General features: G+C 32.2%; 1 protein-coding gene across 1 annotated transcript; it reads right to left on the bottom strand.

Annotated features, from left to right (window-relative positions):
- Window positions 1–1,073: 1,073 nt before the first annotated feature.
- On the bottom strand, window positions 1,074–4,571 carry RpS16 (Ribosomal protein S16). The gene is made up of 5 exons (XM_023169805.2): window positions 4,461–4,571; window positions 4,330–4,374; window positions 4,088–4,219; window positions 3,078–3,192; window positions 1,074–1,281 (listed from the first exon to the last, which is right to left on the bottom strand). The coding sequence occupies exons 1-5, from the start codon at window positions 4,479–4,481 to the stop codon at window positions 1,136–1,138; spliced, it is 459 nt and encodes a 152-aa protein (XP_023025573.1). The 5' UTR covers window positions 4,482–4,571; the 3' UTR covers window positions 1,074–1,135.
- Window positions 4,572–17,435: the final 12,864 nt, after the last annotated feature.

Below are 17,435 nucleotides of genomic sequence, written 5' to 3'. Positions count from 1 at the left end.
TGCTGTTCACCAAAATTTCTCCATTTCTTACTGTTATATTTGAGGAAACTCGTCGTTATAATTTCATTTACAACTTATTTTTCATTCAGAACATACTTATGAATATAGGTATTGCATTTTGGAATTCTGAGAAAAACTAAATCTTTCTATTACTCAGAGTCTTATAGTTCTGCAGCAGGGCAACAAGCTAAAACGTGATTTTCAGTGAAACCTAATTTTCTCCCGAGTAGTTGGACGTGTTGAAGGAATCATCTGCATAGCAGATGAATTGTTCTTCAAAGTTTTTTTACAACTGCCATATGATTCATATAAATATACTAAGAACAGTATCAATACTGTTCCTTGTGGTACTCAACCTTCAGTCCAATTATCAGTCTGACAGTTAAATAATCTCATGAGAGGGTATGGTAATAAAAAAATGAAATGTTTTTTCCAATCTTGATCAATTTTCTCAATTTTAACAATATTTCATAATTAAGCCTTTTTCAAAAACTTTGACCCTAAATCCAAATTGCAGAAAGTATGAAATCATGACCAATAAATTAAAATTTTCAGAATAGATTCGATATTCAAGGTTTCACTTAAAACTTGTAGAAGTGTACAAACTAGTTTCAAGCAAAGCATACAGTAAAACTGTAATAGAAACAAATGGGAGAAAGTTGTTTTGGATACTGGTTATCTAAAAATTGACTCATAATCGATTCCATTTTCAAACATGTATGCTTGTTGAAACAACTTTATTATTAAATAGTTACAAAACTCATGCATCAAAAAGCTCGGTGGTTTTAGAGAAAAGAAAATCACGTTAGATATGAAAGATTTTGCCACTTTCTATTTGATGAATCGGACAGAACTCATGCGAACTGAGAACTCAACCCAATTTCAATTGACTAGGTTTCAAGGTACTTTCCAAAAATCACAAACACACACTTGTTCATATCATACTGTTCATTATTATTACCTGCAAATAATATTTTCAAAACAAATTCTAAGAACATCACTTTGTCACTTCACCTGAAATATACCTATTTCAAGGAACCTATTGAATTATTCAATTTTATGAAAAAAAGATGTACAAATAGATCATGTTTATTGTAGATATCTCACAAGAAACACAACATTATACCTAAACAGCTTAACGGTAAGATTTTTGGTAGCGGGCACGGGCACCTGGACCACCAAACTTCTTGGGCTCACAACGACGAGGATCAGCAACCAACAATGTTCGATCGTATTGAATCAAGATGTCCTTCAATTCCTTTTTGGATGCTTCATCAACATCTGAATAATAAAAGATTCAATTACACCAGACTTTGTGAATATGTTTACAAATGAATCACCTTATTTGATTTTAATTATTAATAACATTCATTTCCCTAGTTGAGCAGTACAAAATTTATTTTACAAAATAATATACAGTAACGAAGAAGACATCCATAAGGTGTATACCATAGTATAATACAATTACAAACATTACTGATAGTTACACAAAAGGTAAAATAACACTTGAAAAATAGATAACACATGTTAGAGAAGAATTACTCATTTTCCAAAAACTCCTGGATGGTGTAGCAGTTTTTTTGGATGAAGTAGGTTTTCAATTGTCTTAAAAATCGAAATAATATACAACTCTGTCGTTGAAATGTCCAACTCAAGAATAATTCAGGTGCAAAGTAAAGATGACTTTTAAATAATGCCGTTCGATGGCAGCCCTCAAAAAGTTTTTACGATTTAGTTGAGTGGTCATGATTTTGACGGGTCATTTCAAAAAGAGAAACATTTTTGAAAACATAAACACATAATTCATATACAATATATATACTCATATGTGTGATATCAATAAAAATCTATGACACCTTCCAGTTAATACAAGAAGTGAAAATATCTGAAAGGCCATGCTTTTTATTCACTTGGTGAATTCATGACAACTGAACAGGACTTCTAAATCTAAAACAAATTTTAATCTGCTTTGTGTTTTGTAACTTGATGAATGTATCTGATTTTATTTTTTAAACTTAAGGTAGGTGTAGTGATAATTTCGAATGGGTCAAATGAAAATAAACAATATTATTAATATATGCATGACCCTTGCCATTCTAGACCATCGATGATTCTCATAGCATATTTCTATAGTATGAAAATCCTTCGTGAAAAAGATCCTGTACCCCAGTTTAGAATTCCATATTTTATGTGAATGTTGATTTTTACATAATAACTCGGCAAAACATTCTTGCTGTAGTGATTTCACTTAAATCTTAGTGGCTAACATTTTTTTTCAATGTTTCGCAGAATAGGTCAATATGTGGATTCAAAGTGAGTTTGTGATCTAAAGCTAGACTAAGCATTTTTCTTATTGGACAAGATGTAACGTCCAGATCATTATAATCAAAAACACTGAGAGTTTTGTTGACATTGAGAGATGGAAAAAACTGGAATTATCGTTCAAAAAAATGTATCACAATAGCAAATTTTTGCAATCACAAAATAATTGAAAGTAATTGTGTTTTGACAGAATTAAAACAATATTTCTTAGACATTTTATTAGGTTTTTGATACTTCTTAGTAACCGAATAAACTCATTTTGACTTTTGTGCATTAAATTATAGAAATTTCCATTTCAATCTGATACCCCACTAATAGGTACTTAGCTACAATAAACCCTTGCGGGTTGCGGTGGAGGGTCGAATAGTCCCATTCACTGTAGACGTAACCTAATATTTATCTGATCCCAAAAGTACAAATTGTAACAAACGTAAAACATTTTTGGCAGAAAAAAATAAATGTATGAATTATTAACCCGATACTGGCATGAATGTCAAAAACATCAGTGTCACTATTGAAAAGTTAAAAGTATGACAACCCTTGACAGCAAATATTGAAATACAGAAGTTTGAGTGAATCAGATATATGGCTTTTCAATTCATAATTTAGAATATGCCAGTTCAATTCAAGAGTCAACATTTTCCAACGTTTCACTTACATTTCATCGCTACAATGTTTATAATGAAGTTGGGAAAATGTATTTGTATATTTTCATTTCACCGACACATATTGAAATTACAGCAACATTTACTTACATTTTTGATAGTACGCTACCAGAGCTTTGGATATCGCCTGCCTAATAGCATAGATTTGGGAAACATGTCCTCCACCATTTACACGGACTCTCACATCTACTGCAGAGAACTTGTCCTGCAAATAAAACAACAGTTGAAATATCTTCATACAAAATCACGCCAACAGGTTTTGAGGTAATATCCATCAGAATTGAAACCGATTTCAATGCCTAAGCTCATATTCGGGATAAAAGGATCATCATATAATATATATTTTATATAGTACATTTGCAGAGAATATGTCCCTAAACCATAAAACTCAGATAAAGGCCCGACATTCTGGGCTCAGACTGGTCTCGTTACATGGGAGATTTTAAAGTGAACGAATGCCAATATTAAAAGTATAGATTTTATATGTTCATTTTCCACTATTTCACTAAAAATAATTAATAATCGACCTATTGAGGTAGTTACTGCAAGTTCACCAGCGGGTATGTGAAGCTACTGGAATATTCAAATCTAAATCAATAAGCATGATTTGAATCGTCAAGTGGTGAATTGGTATAAGGGTAATGCACCTGACACTATTAAAAGGTCATAAGTTTGATACCTACCCAGACCAGATTTTTTCTTGGGAGAATGTATCTAATTGAAATTGAGATGATTGCGTAGTGTTACATGGCTGACAGATTATGAATAATCATGATGTTTCCTTCGTATTTTGAGAAGTTATGAAAAATATTCAAAACAACATTCTTAGATTAACCGAAATCAACTAGATTCAGTAAGGAAACCTAAACAACACGCTACTTTAAAATGCACTCTTCTCGAGTGAAACAAAAATTCAAAAGATGCTGGTGGTATGTACAAGTTTACACAAAATATTGATGAACATATTTGAATAACAGGAAGACTTTTTTGTTTGAATTATAAGCATACAGATGACTGTTTTATAATTGTTACACCCTGCTAAAATTTGAAGTTTTAGGAAATTAAACCACGTTTTCAAATAATACTCATTATCTAGTTACCTTTCCAAGAAGCAAAATGGGTTCTTGAAGTTTGTCCTGGAGCATTTTAGGCTCAACCTGGCTCAAAGGGCGCCCATTGACCCTTAGTACTCCTCTACCCCTTTTGCAATATGCAACTGCGGTAGCTGTTTTCTAAAAAAAAAATGACAAATAAAAACCAAACTCTACGATTTCCACACGAGTCGTGAAAACTATATACCACGTGTGCCCATTTGATATATTGGTATTTCAAAAATACTCACTTTTCTGCCAAAAACTTGGACAGAGTGGATTGGTTCCTTTTTCGGCTGAAACAAACATATTTTGTTATGATAGATTTCTTTCCAGAGTTACTAAATACAGCTATTTTAATAAAAGTCTATTAGAAATTTACCTTCTGTGTAGGCGCCTGCATTGTGGACAATTGAAAGAAGGAAGTTGGAAGTGACAACTGACAGCGATCAAAAGTGTACTTCCGAAAGTGATGGAGCAAAAAACACGAGTTTCTTCGATTCACAGTGTGTCCAACAAAAAAAATCTAAAAGTTTGTTAAAGTATCCAATGAACGGTAGTTATCATTTCTTGGCTTCTACAATATAATTTCGCACCGCTCTGAGAGCGCCTTAAAGATTTTTCTGTAGCACTTGTGTTTTGTCCTTAAAAAAATAAATAATCAGTTAGATCTAGTTACTATTGTTTACATAATTAGAAAGAGAATCATTTGTTACTAGTTCCGAATATATTCGAATGGTTTGTCAGTCACATCATCCAAGGTAATATTTCCGGAGTAGCAGAAAGCAGTAAGTTGAAAAAGTTGATTAAAAAAAGATTATATTTATATAAAAATAAAGATCAATCTAAATTATTAACTCATGATAATGTAAAGCTGAGAGCAAGTTAGGATGTTGAAAATATTTCTTCCGATATCTATAAAAGAAATCTGCTGTCGAGTTAGTAAATACGCATACGTTATTTCGAAATCATGGGAACACGCATTCGGTGTGAATCATGTTCTTCTGAACACGTATCAACATTCTTGCCACTAGAGGGTGCTGAGGGGCGTGAGCTCAGTTCTCTTGGTTTTTTGTTTATTTACATATCGATAAAAATGAATCAATCTGAAATATGCGACGAAGATTTCAGGAATCTCTTAAAAAAGTGAAGTTTAAAACCAGTAATACTAAGGCGGAAGGTATTGAGCGGTAATGTGGCATTGCAACCTAGTCAGAGCTGATTTATTGTGTGTCCTAACAGAAATGGTTATGCATGTTACAGGTGTTTAACTATTTCTCGAATCCATGAGAACTGAAAATGAAAAATGTGTGAATAAGAGGTTGGAAATATGTATTGGAAATACCAGAACCCAAATATTTTTGAGCTAGTTGAAAAATTAAATAATGAAAAAATATGGAAAAATAATGATATGTTAACAATGATCATTTTAATAAAATAATGAAGATGAATGATGATGAAAAAATATGTACAAAAAAAGAGAATAAGAATAAATTTTACAAATCAAACCTTGATGCCTTTCGCTAAAAATGTTAATGAAACGCGTCTAGAAATATAAATGTTTGTGAGGATTGTGTAAACACCATCATGGATAATGTTATTAATTTTCATCAAGTAACGGATCAATCTATCCATAATTTGCAACTAGTGATCATTCGAATTGTAATATTTCTGGCGCCAATAAGTCATTTGTTAAGAATATGTTTATTATTTGTGAATTTGTGATCAGAGATACGGATCGAAGATATCCTGAGCAATTAGGGGGCATGTTATTAACATTTTATTCATATTCCAAAACCTCGCAAAACGAATTTCTATAACAAGCCAAAATCGATTATCCATCTCTCATGGAAATAAATAAATGTTGAACTATCTTCTTGACTTTCCACCCTTCAGTGCTTTCTGACGGCCTAGGCGATGATGGCTCTAATTGTAATTCAATAGTCGGTTTGGCAACTCTGGGATATTGGACTATTAGTTTTTTCTAAGAAATTCAAAAATAGGTATCAACTTGGAAATGACTTGTTTTGTACCAAAAAGTACGATTTTTTCCACGTACGTCAGCTATAGAATTTAGTTGTGTAGGAATCGAAAAGAAAGAAATCTCCCAATTAACCGAATACAAAATATGGGAATGTTTTATGTGTATAACTGGTTGCCAAATAGTTGCAATAGACATGATAAATCGCGTGTAAATTCCATTATTGGCATCGTAGAAGTTTTCAATTATTGTACAACTAATACTTTCACTTATGGATTACAATGTAAACAATGATAACATCGGACGATTATTCGAAATACACAATCTTTGTTGAAAAATTTTTAATATAAATAACAGAAAAAAAAATCAAAAGAAATCACAACTATTTTTGTTAATAAATTGTCAAAATTGCTACAAAATGATGAATTCAAACCCAATTATTGAATGCATATATATATACATTTCCTAAACATTTAGTAAGATAAATGAAACCTTCTGAAATTATTTATTTTCTTACCCTATTCAATTCGAAACAAAACTCTCTGGTACATAAAAATGGGGACATTTCACAATAGAACCCTTCCGAACCAAATCCCTTATTCTGCGACCCTCTTTTCCCATACCCATTCAAATTTAAATTTTCTCACTTTCGCGAGTTACCGTACACAGCCGTGGTGTCGCCACCGTCGATTATTCAGATTCGCCATCGAGCGCGCTTCATCATTATGAATTTGAATCTAGAGTGTGCTTTGGTTTGAAAGCTTAATGGGATTTAAAAGAAGTGATATCGCGAATCCTTAGATGTGAGTCGTGAAAAAATTATTGAAAGTGCTATAATCGCTTATAACTTTGGAAGTTCAGTGAATTCTACCCGTCGTGTCTTGGATTTATCAGAAATATTGCAAAAGGTAAGAATCTTACCTAATTTGTTGTTTATTGTCAGTTTTCAATCACTGAATTGTAGGTACATCTTTTTTTAGAAGACACAAATATATATGTATATATAATTTTATCAGTTCCTGATTCCATCCTTATGATGAAATTAGTTTACAGCATGGAATTCTTACAAAATAATGTTTCACTAAGTTGTTGAGAGAAAGTTGAAGAGACAATTTGTTACATTTTTTTCACAATTCTAAGTATATTATATGCTTATGAATTTTAATTGAAAGACAATTCAATTTTTTGCTAAATATATGCTTTCTTGAAACTCTCCTAATTATTCGAATCTACCAAAAATAATGTATGAAAATGAAAAATTAATAGAGATACACTTGGTAGATAAGGATTAATTTTAATCCAATAAACATCTTTGTATTGACCCAAAAAGGCTTGTAGATCAATATTTATATTTATTTCGTGTTTAATTTGAAGTTCAGATAATTATCAAAACTTTTAGATAGTATTAGTGATTAAAAAAAACACATTTCAGAATTAAATACACTTTATTCAAACATTACCTACGCGACCTACGCATTGTTAAAGCAGCACGTACAGGATTGCTGGACTGGAGTTGTGCATAATGAAAAACTTCACAAATATCTATACAACAGTTTTCCTTCCTACATGCTATTTGGAAGATAATTATTTTTCAGTTTCAGATTTTTAGGTTATTCACTTTTTACATATGATTTGCAAAACGAAGAATGTTTTATTTCGGTGGCAGCAACTGCCTAAAAAATTAAATTAAAATATTTAATATTTAAAAAATGTTATTATATTAAAATTATGTCATATTATTTTTCTGTTAAGCCAGGAGGTAAATTCAATAATACTACAGTTACGATTTCACTGACTATGAAATTTAATTAATTTTTGGGAAAATGTTTTTTGGCTGTCTACTTCATCATCATTATACAAGAAATGTCGAACCTCCGAAGATAGGAAGAAAAAAATTAATTTCTACAGTGTGACACACACTTGAAATGAAGACACCTTGTGTTTAAGTCATTTTTGAAAACCCGAGTATCAGCCTTAAACCCAGCCTACTGCGGTCCTGATGCGAAAAGGGCAAATTTTCAATATTTTGCATCGTGTTGGAGATACCGAAAAAGTTGCTTAGATATCGATTTTGATCCTACATACCGAATTCCAACACAAAATTCGAATTTTGAATTTTATTATGGAATTTTCATATTCAAGTCCGATTTTCAATTAATGGTTCTAAATAAGAAGCTATGAAAATAATAAATGTTTTATAATGAAGGAATGAAAATGAAAAACCTAACTGATGTTTATTATGAAAAAAAAACAAATTTTTATTATTAGTTACTAAAATGCACAGACATCGGTCGAAAATAAATGAAAATTAATGAAGCGAATTCAACAGGAAATGTAATAAACACTTATATTGGAAGTCAGTGCTAAATATTGTCTCTCTCAACTGGCCCGCCCTCAAATCTGATACATTTTTCAATTATTTTTCTATTATTATTGGTCACTCTCCCAAGTTCTGGAATATTTATTTCACGGCAGGCTTGCCATATTCTCTTACAAAGTTCATATTGATTCCGTAACCTAGACTTATGAATCCTATTCTTGACAGTTCCTCAGACGTGAAAATGCATTGATATTATGTCAGAAGTGCGAGGAAGCCATTGTTCATATGGGCTATTTCTACCAAACCAACGTAATGGAAAATGTTCGTTCAACTACTCTTAAACAATCCAAGAATTATGAACGGAAGCTCCGCTCACTGAAATTACATCTCTTGTCGCACATTGAGGGGTAGATTTCAAATTATTTCCCATAATTCATTATCAAAAAATATTCGTTTAGCGTTAATGGTATTACTGAAGAAACGCGATCCAATTATTCTGTCTACTAAAATACCACCATCATGCATTAACTTTTTGAGTATTGGTCCGTACAGTTTATAAACTGATAGAAATTTTCAGTAGATCATTATCTGCAAATTTGAGCAGATACTATTGGATTGGTAGTGAACGTAGCCTCTTCATAGAACAACATTTTTTTTCAGAAAATTTCATTCGAAAAGTTTCTTCTGACCCAATAGCAGTAATCTAATCTTTTATATTCGTCACCTTCTTTCAATGTGTGCAAGAACTTTGGTTTAAAAGGTTTAATTTCATGACGAATGAGACATCTTCTAATTTTCTCTCTACTCAAATTTAATTGCTTAGACCTTTCACGCAAACTGATTTGGGGATTGGTACGAAATGAAGCTAAGACATTTCGATGTGGATTGTTAACCCTGCGTCCGACATGTGAACTTTTGTAACATTTGTAGATACATGGGGTGTGTGAGACCCCAATATGATTTTTCTATTAAAATTAACATTTTTTTTTGAATTGCAACATAGTTGTTATGAGAATTCTATACTGTGATATCTCTTTTTGCAATAAAATAATTTTTGATTTACCAAAACGAGCAATTAATCGTTATATTCCGTCTTTACCAAAACAATGGACTTTTTTAATGGAAAAAAATATAGATTTACTCGAAGAAGTCTTTTGCACATAAAACGACTGAATCATAAAAAGTTACAGGTCATCAACGTTTGCCATTTCTACGCAAGATTTACAGTATATTTCTGCATGGTCCAGACATATGAATTTATTGCGTTTGTTACAAATGTATTTTGTATTTCGATCACGGGCACGATGGCAATCTTGAGACCTTCCTTGTCCATTTCGTTTGAGTCTTTTGTATGGAGGTTCCACAGTTTCGCCTTTGATCTTCGAAATCTGGATAGTTACTAACGATGCTAACATTATCGCTCGTTTCATCACCATCAGATTCGTCAATTTCATCATCACTTCCTATTTCATCCCATAAGGACTGAAGACGGGCCATTTCTTGCTCATAATCACCTATTTTTATCGAATAATTTGAAAAACTACTCGATTTGGTTTTCTTTTAATGCGCACAATTTTGGAACGTATAGAGACATGTGGGGTTTCGTGCACCCCAGTCGCTTTATAACAGGTTTGTTCTGGTTCTAACATCCCAAAACGTTTGGAAACTGCGCAAAACATGGTGCGTACAAACAAAAAATCTCAAACAGTTCGAAATAGTCTCGGACACTTGTTTAAACCAGAACGCTTTTGAGGAAACCACTGTGCCACCTATCGTATATATGAAGAGATGAAGACGAGAAAATACTATTAATCATGTCCATTTTGTTATGTAGCGTATCCCTATAGTCAGCTCAAATATTATCTAACCTCAATCATCAATTATTCAAATCAAATAAATAAAAAACATCCTAGCAAGTAGCCCAAACAAATTTCCACATGAATGCGCATGAGCAACGGGAACAGTTCAGCCTCGAGAGCAAGAACAATTCGGGACGGTTGAAAACAGTTTAGGATCATTTCGCAGTTAAAACCAGAACAGAGGATTCATCAGTCTGAAATTATCCTCAATAAACCAGAACGCTCTATATCAACTGTGCATGATTCTGACGTCCTAGAACTGAATTTCGCAGAACCAGAAGGTCTGTTCTGGTTGTGGATCATGCGCACTTGATATAGAGCGTTCTGGTTTATTGAGGATAATTTCGGACTGAAGAATCCTCTGTTCTGGTTTTGACTGAAATGATCCTAAACTGTTTTGAACCGTCCCGAATCGTTCTTGTTCTCTAGGCTGAACTGTTGAGAACTGTTCCCGTTGCTCATGCGCAATCATGTGGAAATTTGTTTGGACTATTTGCTAGGATGTTTTTTTTATTTATTTGATTTGAATAATTGATGATTGAGGTAGATAACATTTGAGCTGACTATAGGGATACGCTACATAACAAAATGGACATGATCAATAGTATTTTCTCGTCTTCATCTCTTTATATATCTTCATATATACGATAGGTGGCACAGTGGTCTCCTCAAAAGTGTTCTGGTTTAAACAAGTGTTCGAGACTATTTCGGACTGTTTGAGATTTTTTGTTTGTACGCACCTTGTCTTGCGCAGTTTCCAAACGTTTTGGGATGTTAGAACCAGAACAAATCTAACAGGTCTGATTCATACATATGTCAAACGACAACTGATTTGAGATGTGAATATGAGAGTGGAGACTATATGCGGAAGCTACTAAATATATCCGACGCTGGGGTGCCAATTTCGAAAAGTGTTGTGGAATTTTCTACGGCTGGGGTATGACACACCCCACGTGTCGGACGCAGGGTTGATATCTGGACGACTCTTTAATACATTTTCGGTTTGAGTAAAAAGTTCCATGTTGAATACGATTTCGTTGCGGATGTCTTCTGTTGAATTCTTGAGCAACTTGTCTGCTACTTCAAGCACCATCACCAAATAACCTTATTATTTCAATTTTTTCTCATAAATTAAGACGTTCAATGGGCGTTTTGTTACTGTTTTTGACGCATTTACTTTTAAACTGACATATGGGGTATAAATAGTTCATTTGTTACCCTGACGCTCTAGCCCAAATCGAAAATTGTTGAAACACAAAATGTGATTTTTTACAGTTTTTTGTTGGTTTTAGTGGATTTTTATTTCTTGATTCAGCTTGTATTGATTATTTAAATTGATAATTATATTATCATTTATTTTATGAAAAATATGAGACTGCTATGAAACATTGATAATCCAATTGGGCCAATTCTCTCGACCAATTCATATTCAACAGGAAATTGAAAAATTCCTCAAAATTAAAACAAAATCGAAATAAAGGAGTCTAAATTCTATCAACTTACATTTGATAAAATAATAATTTTCAATTGCAGTTATTTCAATACATTATTATATTGAATTTGACTAATTCATTATTTCTGTAGCTTCTTATCGGAACCATTGAACCGTCACACTTTTATTGTTAAGTTGAAAACATATCTGAAGTCTTTTGGATAGATAATATGTTATGCTTTGCTCATATGGTTTTCCTTTGTCTCACCTTTGTGTGTGTTTTGCTAGATTTTACCTTATTTAAGCTAAATAGATTTTTAATATTTACTTCGGAATTTATAACCTTTGTTGTAAAACAGCCTCGGCTGAACTTCGCCCTTTCATTGATTTTTGTATATACTTCTTCTTTATAAACAATGTATGTCAATGAATAAAGCCCATTTATTATTATTATTATTAATAAAAAATCAGAACTTAGCATTTTGGGTTGAAATTCGGTATATACGGGTCAAAATCGATTTCCAAGCAACTTTTTCAAATAACTTATTTTGGTATCTCCAACGCGTAGCAAAATATCGAGAGTTGCCCTTTTCGCGGGATCGCAGTATGCTGTGGGTTTGAGGCTGTCATTCGGACTGTACCAAAAATCACATCTCTGCTTTCAAAAATGACTAACTTACAGGGGTGTCTTCATTTGAGTGTGTCACACTGTATACACACTTTTCACAAACGTATGTAGATGATCATGCACAAAAGTGTTTCCAGATACAAACTGGAAAAGAAAGTTCATCTCAAATAACTACTTTCAAACATATGAACAAGGAATTACATGGAAATTACTTTTTCTCGTTCAGTTTGTACTCCAAGCATTCGTTATGGACTTGAAACAGAATGAACGCTACACAATGTAATATATGAAAACGTGTTGATGCACAATTTCAATATCTTAGAAAACTGTCAAACTCTCGTGTTTTTTTTTTTCAAAGCAGGTGAACTCTCAATCGATAGAAAAATCGAATGTGTCTCTTGGTTTTACTTTCAAATCAAACAGAGAAGTCCGATTTCTTACCCGATTTCTCTCGGGGTTGAAGGCGTGTGTTTAAACTTGACATTTACAGGTTTGTCTTGATTTCACATTTTTATCTTGATAGAAAATCTGGATATAAAGCAAAACATGAAGTAGTGTTGTCTCATGAAGTAATACCTACAAATGAATGAAAACTGAATTGAATGAGTTACAAAAGAAAAAGTTGAGTATATGAAATCTGAATTCACTTTGTTTTCAAAATTAGACTAGGTATCTAATAGGTAGGTGTATTCAGGTATATTTATAAACTTATTTTTATTGATCATGTTCAAAAAATAGTGTGACTCCACAATAATTATGAACGTTTCCAAATAATTCATAATGATTTCAAAACACTCCAGAATTATCAGAATGTTCCAGAGTTATCCCCTCTTAATTCGGAATGATCCAAATTATCAAAAAGTTATGTCGTTCTCTATGTAGAATATATATTCGATAAAATTGCTAAATTTGCTGTTTAGGTTAGTTTACGAAGTTTATCATGATTTCTTTGAAAAGATAAAAGTAGGTAAAATGGGGAAAAGAGGTAGGTCGTTGCTAGTCAATTAAAGCATATATAATTCTGTTTTGTCAGTGATTTTTTCTTTGGTTTTGGAGTTACTGTCACTTTTTTGTTCAGATACTTTGAAAATGAGACATGAGGTAGCACCTCAATCATCGACGAGAGGAGGGTCTAAAAACATTCGTGAATGATTATTATTCCATTAATGTAAAATCATTTTGCAAAAGTAATTTTGTGAGTGTAATAATTATGTGAGCGATTAACATTCAGGTGACGTGAAAAAAATGGGAATGACTGTTATTTCAGTGCCGTGACAATGAATAAATTTGTGAGTGACTAATATTCCGACGCCATGAAAATGATTTGTGACTGATTAATATTTTGATACCGTGGTAACATCCAACTACAAGAAAATAAATTTGGATTAGCTAATATTCTGACGTGAAAATAATTTTGAAGTGGCTACAATTCGAACACCGTGAGAGTAATTTTGGGAGTGACTTTTAATTGGGAAATGTAATAAATATTTTGGAAAAAATTGAAGTTTGTGAAATTATGAACAGTATGAAATCTCATATTGCCATTGTATAGTTTATGCATATTTGACTAATTTCAGGTTGGATTGGAATTCAGTTCTTTAACTTCTAGACAAGCGGAATGCATTATATAAATTGGTATTCTCCATGCCGTTATGAATATGGGATTTCTTATGACAGTTAGTTCTGGTCGTTTAGCAATATTATTTCAGAATCAACAAAGACCTTGTGTTGAAGGAAAAGAAATTGCGTGTTCCAAAGTTTCTGAATGAAAATATCATGACTAATCAGTATTGATGTGATACATTATTATTACTGAGCTCGTTGCGACAATAAAGTGGTAATTTTATAATATCTGGAATTTGATATTTGAATTTATAATGCAAAGCGTGCTTATAATAATTCAATTCAGCTAAATCGATTATTTTATATCTAAATCTTGAGTACCTATAATGAAGAGAGACATCGGCTCCTTGATGTTATTCATTGTATAAAAGATGTACAATTTTTCTTTTATCAATAGTAAAAGCAAAACTAACAAACCTTGAGGAAGAGATAGGCGACGATATCATAATGAAGCTTACGACTGCAGTTTTCTAAGTGAACATGAGCTTACGATTATATTATTGTGATAAAGTATCGCTCGCCAACGAAAATTGATGAGAAGTGAGAAGTCACTGACGTGACCCCCGAGTCTAATTATATTCTGCCATAAAGCATGAAAATATATTACATATAGTTTGTTAATTTGATGATCAGATATTAGGTACCTATTTCCAAAAAAAAATATGTTTTCGACTACGTAAGTACATATTGATAAATGTAAATAAATAGCATATAAATATATCACATTGAAATGAAGCATTAGTTACTTTAATACGGAAGCGCAGAAGGGCCACATATTTTTATTATTTGTTTCTTGGAAATTACGACTTTGAATCTCGAAATTTCGACTTTAATCTCGTAATTTCAAAATTACGACTTCAAACTCGAAATTTGGACTTTAATTTCTAAATTTCGACTTTGAACTCGAAATTTCTACTTTAATCTCGTAATTCTAAAATTTCGACTTCAAACTCGAAATTTCCACTTTGAACTCGAAATTTCAACTATTAAAGTCGAATCTCGAAATTTCGACTTTAAACTCGAAATTTCGACTTTAATCTCGTAATTTCGAAATTATGACTTAAAACTTCGACTTTAATCTCGAAATTTCGACTTTAAACTCGAAATTTCGAGTTTTAAGTCATAATTTCGAAATTACGAGATTAAAGTCTAAATTTCGAGTTTAAAGTCGAAATTTTGAGATTAAAGTCGAAGTTTTAAATCATAATTTCGAAATTACAAGATTAAAGTCGAAATTTCGAGTTTAAAGTCGAAATTTCCAGATTCGACTTTAATAGTCGAAATTTCGAGTTCAAAGTCGAAATTTCGAGTTCAAAGTCGAAATTTCGAGTTCAAAGTCGAAATTTCGAGTTTGAAGTCGAAATTTCAGAATTACGAGATTAAAGTAGAAATTTCGAGTTCAAAGTCGAAATTTAGAGATTCAAAGTCGTAATTTCCAAGAAGCAAATAATAAAAATATGTGGCCCTTTTGCGCTTCCGTACTTTAATACTACACTGTTTCGGTGATTTTATTCGAAACGCAATAAGTAGGTAAACTTTCAAGGTGTGTTTGTTGCAAACAACAAAATTGTTGAATTTGCGAATTATTCCAATTATGCAAGTAGGTACATTGTCCATTATAGTCATCAATAATTAATTGACCTTGACTGATGATTTACCGTATATTGGATACAACAAATTCGCTAATAAATAGGATCGTTATCGTATGCCACGGAAGTTACTCAATTAAGTACATTCATTTTGGATGGATTAAGTAACACGTATTTGTGTTCTGAAAAGTTATGGCTCTTCTGGTAAACGATGCCGATTTAAACGACCTTCCAAACGACCTTCCATTCTTCCAAACGTTGAATTTTTAACTCATTACTAATATCTCAATATCTCATATTATTCAGTCTGTCTAGAGAATTTTAGTCATAGATGAATAAATTCTAGTTTTGTGTTACAGTTTCCGAGTAGTGGCAAATACAATGAATTAATCTCTCTCAAAAAAAACCTTTTTTTAATCTGAACAGCGTCTAATATTCATTCATAACAATTGTAGGATGTACGATCAAAACCAAGTTATAATAAAAAATTATGTGATTAGAAACATTAGCTGCGTTTTATTACAATGTCAATAGCGGAATGACTACTATTCCCGTTATTTTTGTATGTTCTTTGATTCCTCTTTCAATTGATACTTTTCAATTCGTCTTAATCGACGAAATATTTGAAATCGAGTAGTGGGTGAAGACAAATCAAATACTTTCTAATCTAGGCTAAGATTGAAGAAACTCAATGCAAATAAAGGTACATAATAAAACTGAAGGTGACTTAATAAATATTCAGGCTTTAATAGATGATGCATTGACTATAAAAAGTTATTGTGATTACATAAGTAGAAAAAAATCGTAAAAATAGTTTTTCTCTAGAGTTTCTGCTCTTGTGTATTTTTTTTACAAAACTATCATCTACACAGAGCAGTTGTACAGCTAAAATCTGATTACTGTTCTACTATACAGGCTGATTCACGGTGGATGGCACATTAGACGTTTCTGGTGAACCAGACAACGGATCACTTTGAAAATTTAATGGAGGGCATATTCGGACATTCTCTAGCCAACTAAAATATTTTCGACAATGCGGTGTTGCCGCTTCTATTAGAAAGCAGTAGCAACTTTGATTTTTCAAATGGAACACTCTGTATATAATATTATTTTTGGAATCTCCAACAATTGCCCGACAACTTTTCTTGATATTTCCCTATACCTATCTGTTACCGTTTTCGAAATAAAAATTAATTTCAATTTTTTTCTTCGAAAATCATGACTTCTAAAAATGCCGATATCTTTTAGTTAAGAAGTACTATGATATCGAAATTTGGTTTGGAGTTAGGTGATACTTGGACACTTCCCACACGTCAGCCTAATCTCCGTTACTTCAATACAGGGTGGTAAAAAAATACAGTTTTTTCGTTTGCTTGAAAAAGTTGCTGAAATTTGATTATTTTAAATGGAACACCCTGTATATTATTGAAAATTCGGAAAGCTGCTGAAATTTGCTTTCTTTCTATGTATATCATACCTATACCTAACTAGTCAAGTTTCGGACTTATGAACATTTATTTGTGAAAATGTCCCTTCAGAATGGTATTTCCATTCGGTATTTGGTAAGCAGGCCATGATTACTATTTGACAGTAGCGTTGTGACATTCTCCTAATAATATCGACATTTTCGTCACTTCAGAAGTTGCAAATACCTTCAAAACGATGGAACAAAACTATTCAAACGAAGTTCTTATGAATTTGTTTATTATTTTTGGACAGTGTGACAAAATTATCAGCAGAACATGTAGAAAGTTCAATGAAATGTATCCGAATCTACCGCCAATGAACCTCAAGAAATTTATACGAATTCAGAACAATTTCAATGCATTTGGATCAACTTTAAAAGCACCAAGAAACTTGCCTCGACCCGTAACTTTCGAAGACAACCAGATTAATGTCTTAGCATATTTTCACGCATTTCCCGA

The sequence above is a fragment of the Leptinotarsa decemlineata genome, unplaced genomic scaffold (genome assembly GCF_025532065.1).
Source record: "Leptinotarsa decemlineata unplaced genomic scaffold, Ldec_3_MD MMD2_tig00003335_RagTag_RagTag, whole genome shotgun sequence".
Taxonomy (NCBI): domain Eukaryota; kingdom Metazoa; phylum Arthropoda; class Insecta; order Coleoptera; family Chrysomelidae; genus Leptinotarsa; species Leptinotarsa decemlineata.
This window is presented reverse-complemented; position numbering and strand designations above follow the sequence as displayed.

Excerpts from the sequence above, each read along its gene's own strand:
- RpS16 (XM_023169805.2), bottom strand. The coding sequence starts at position 4,481 with ATGCAGGCGCCTACACAGAAG. Across the intron at positions 4,375-4,460 it reads TGCAGGCGCCTACACAGAAG|CCGAAAAAGGAACCAATCCA; the intron begins GTAAATTTCTAA and ends TGTTTGTTTCAG. Across the intron at positions 1,282-3,077 it reads GGTAGCGTACTATCAAAAAT|ATGTTGATGAAGCATCCAAA; the intron begins GTAAGTAAATGT and ends TTTATTATTCAG.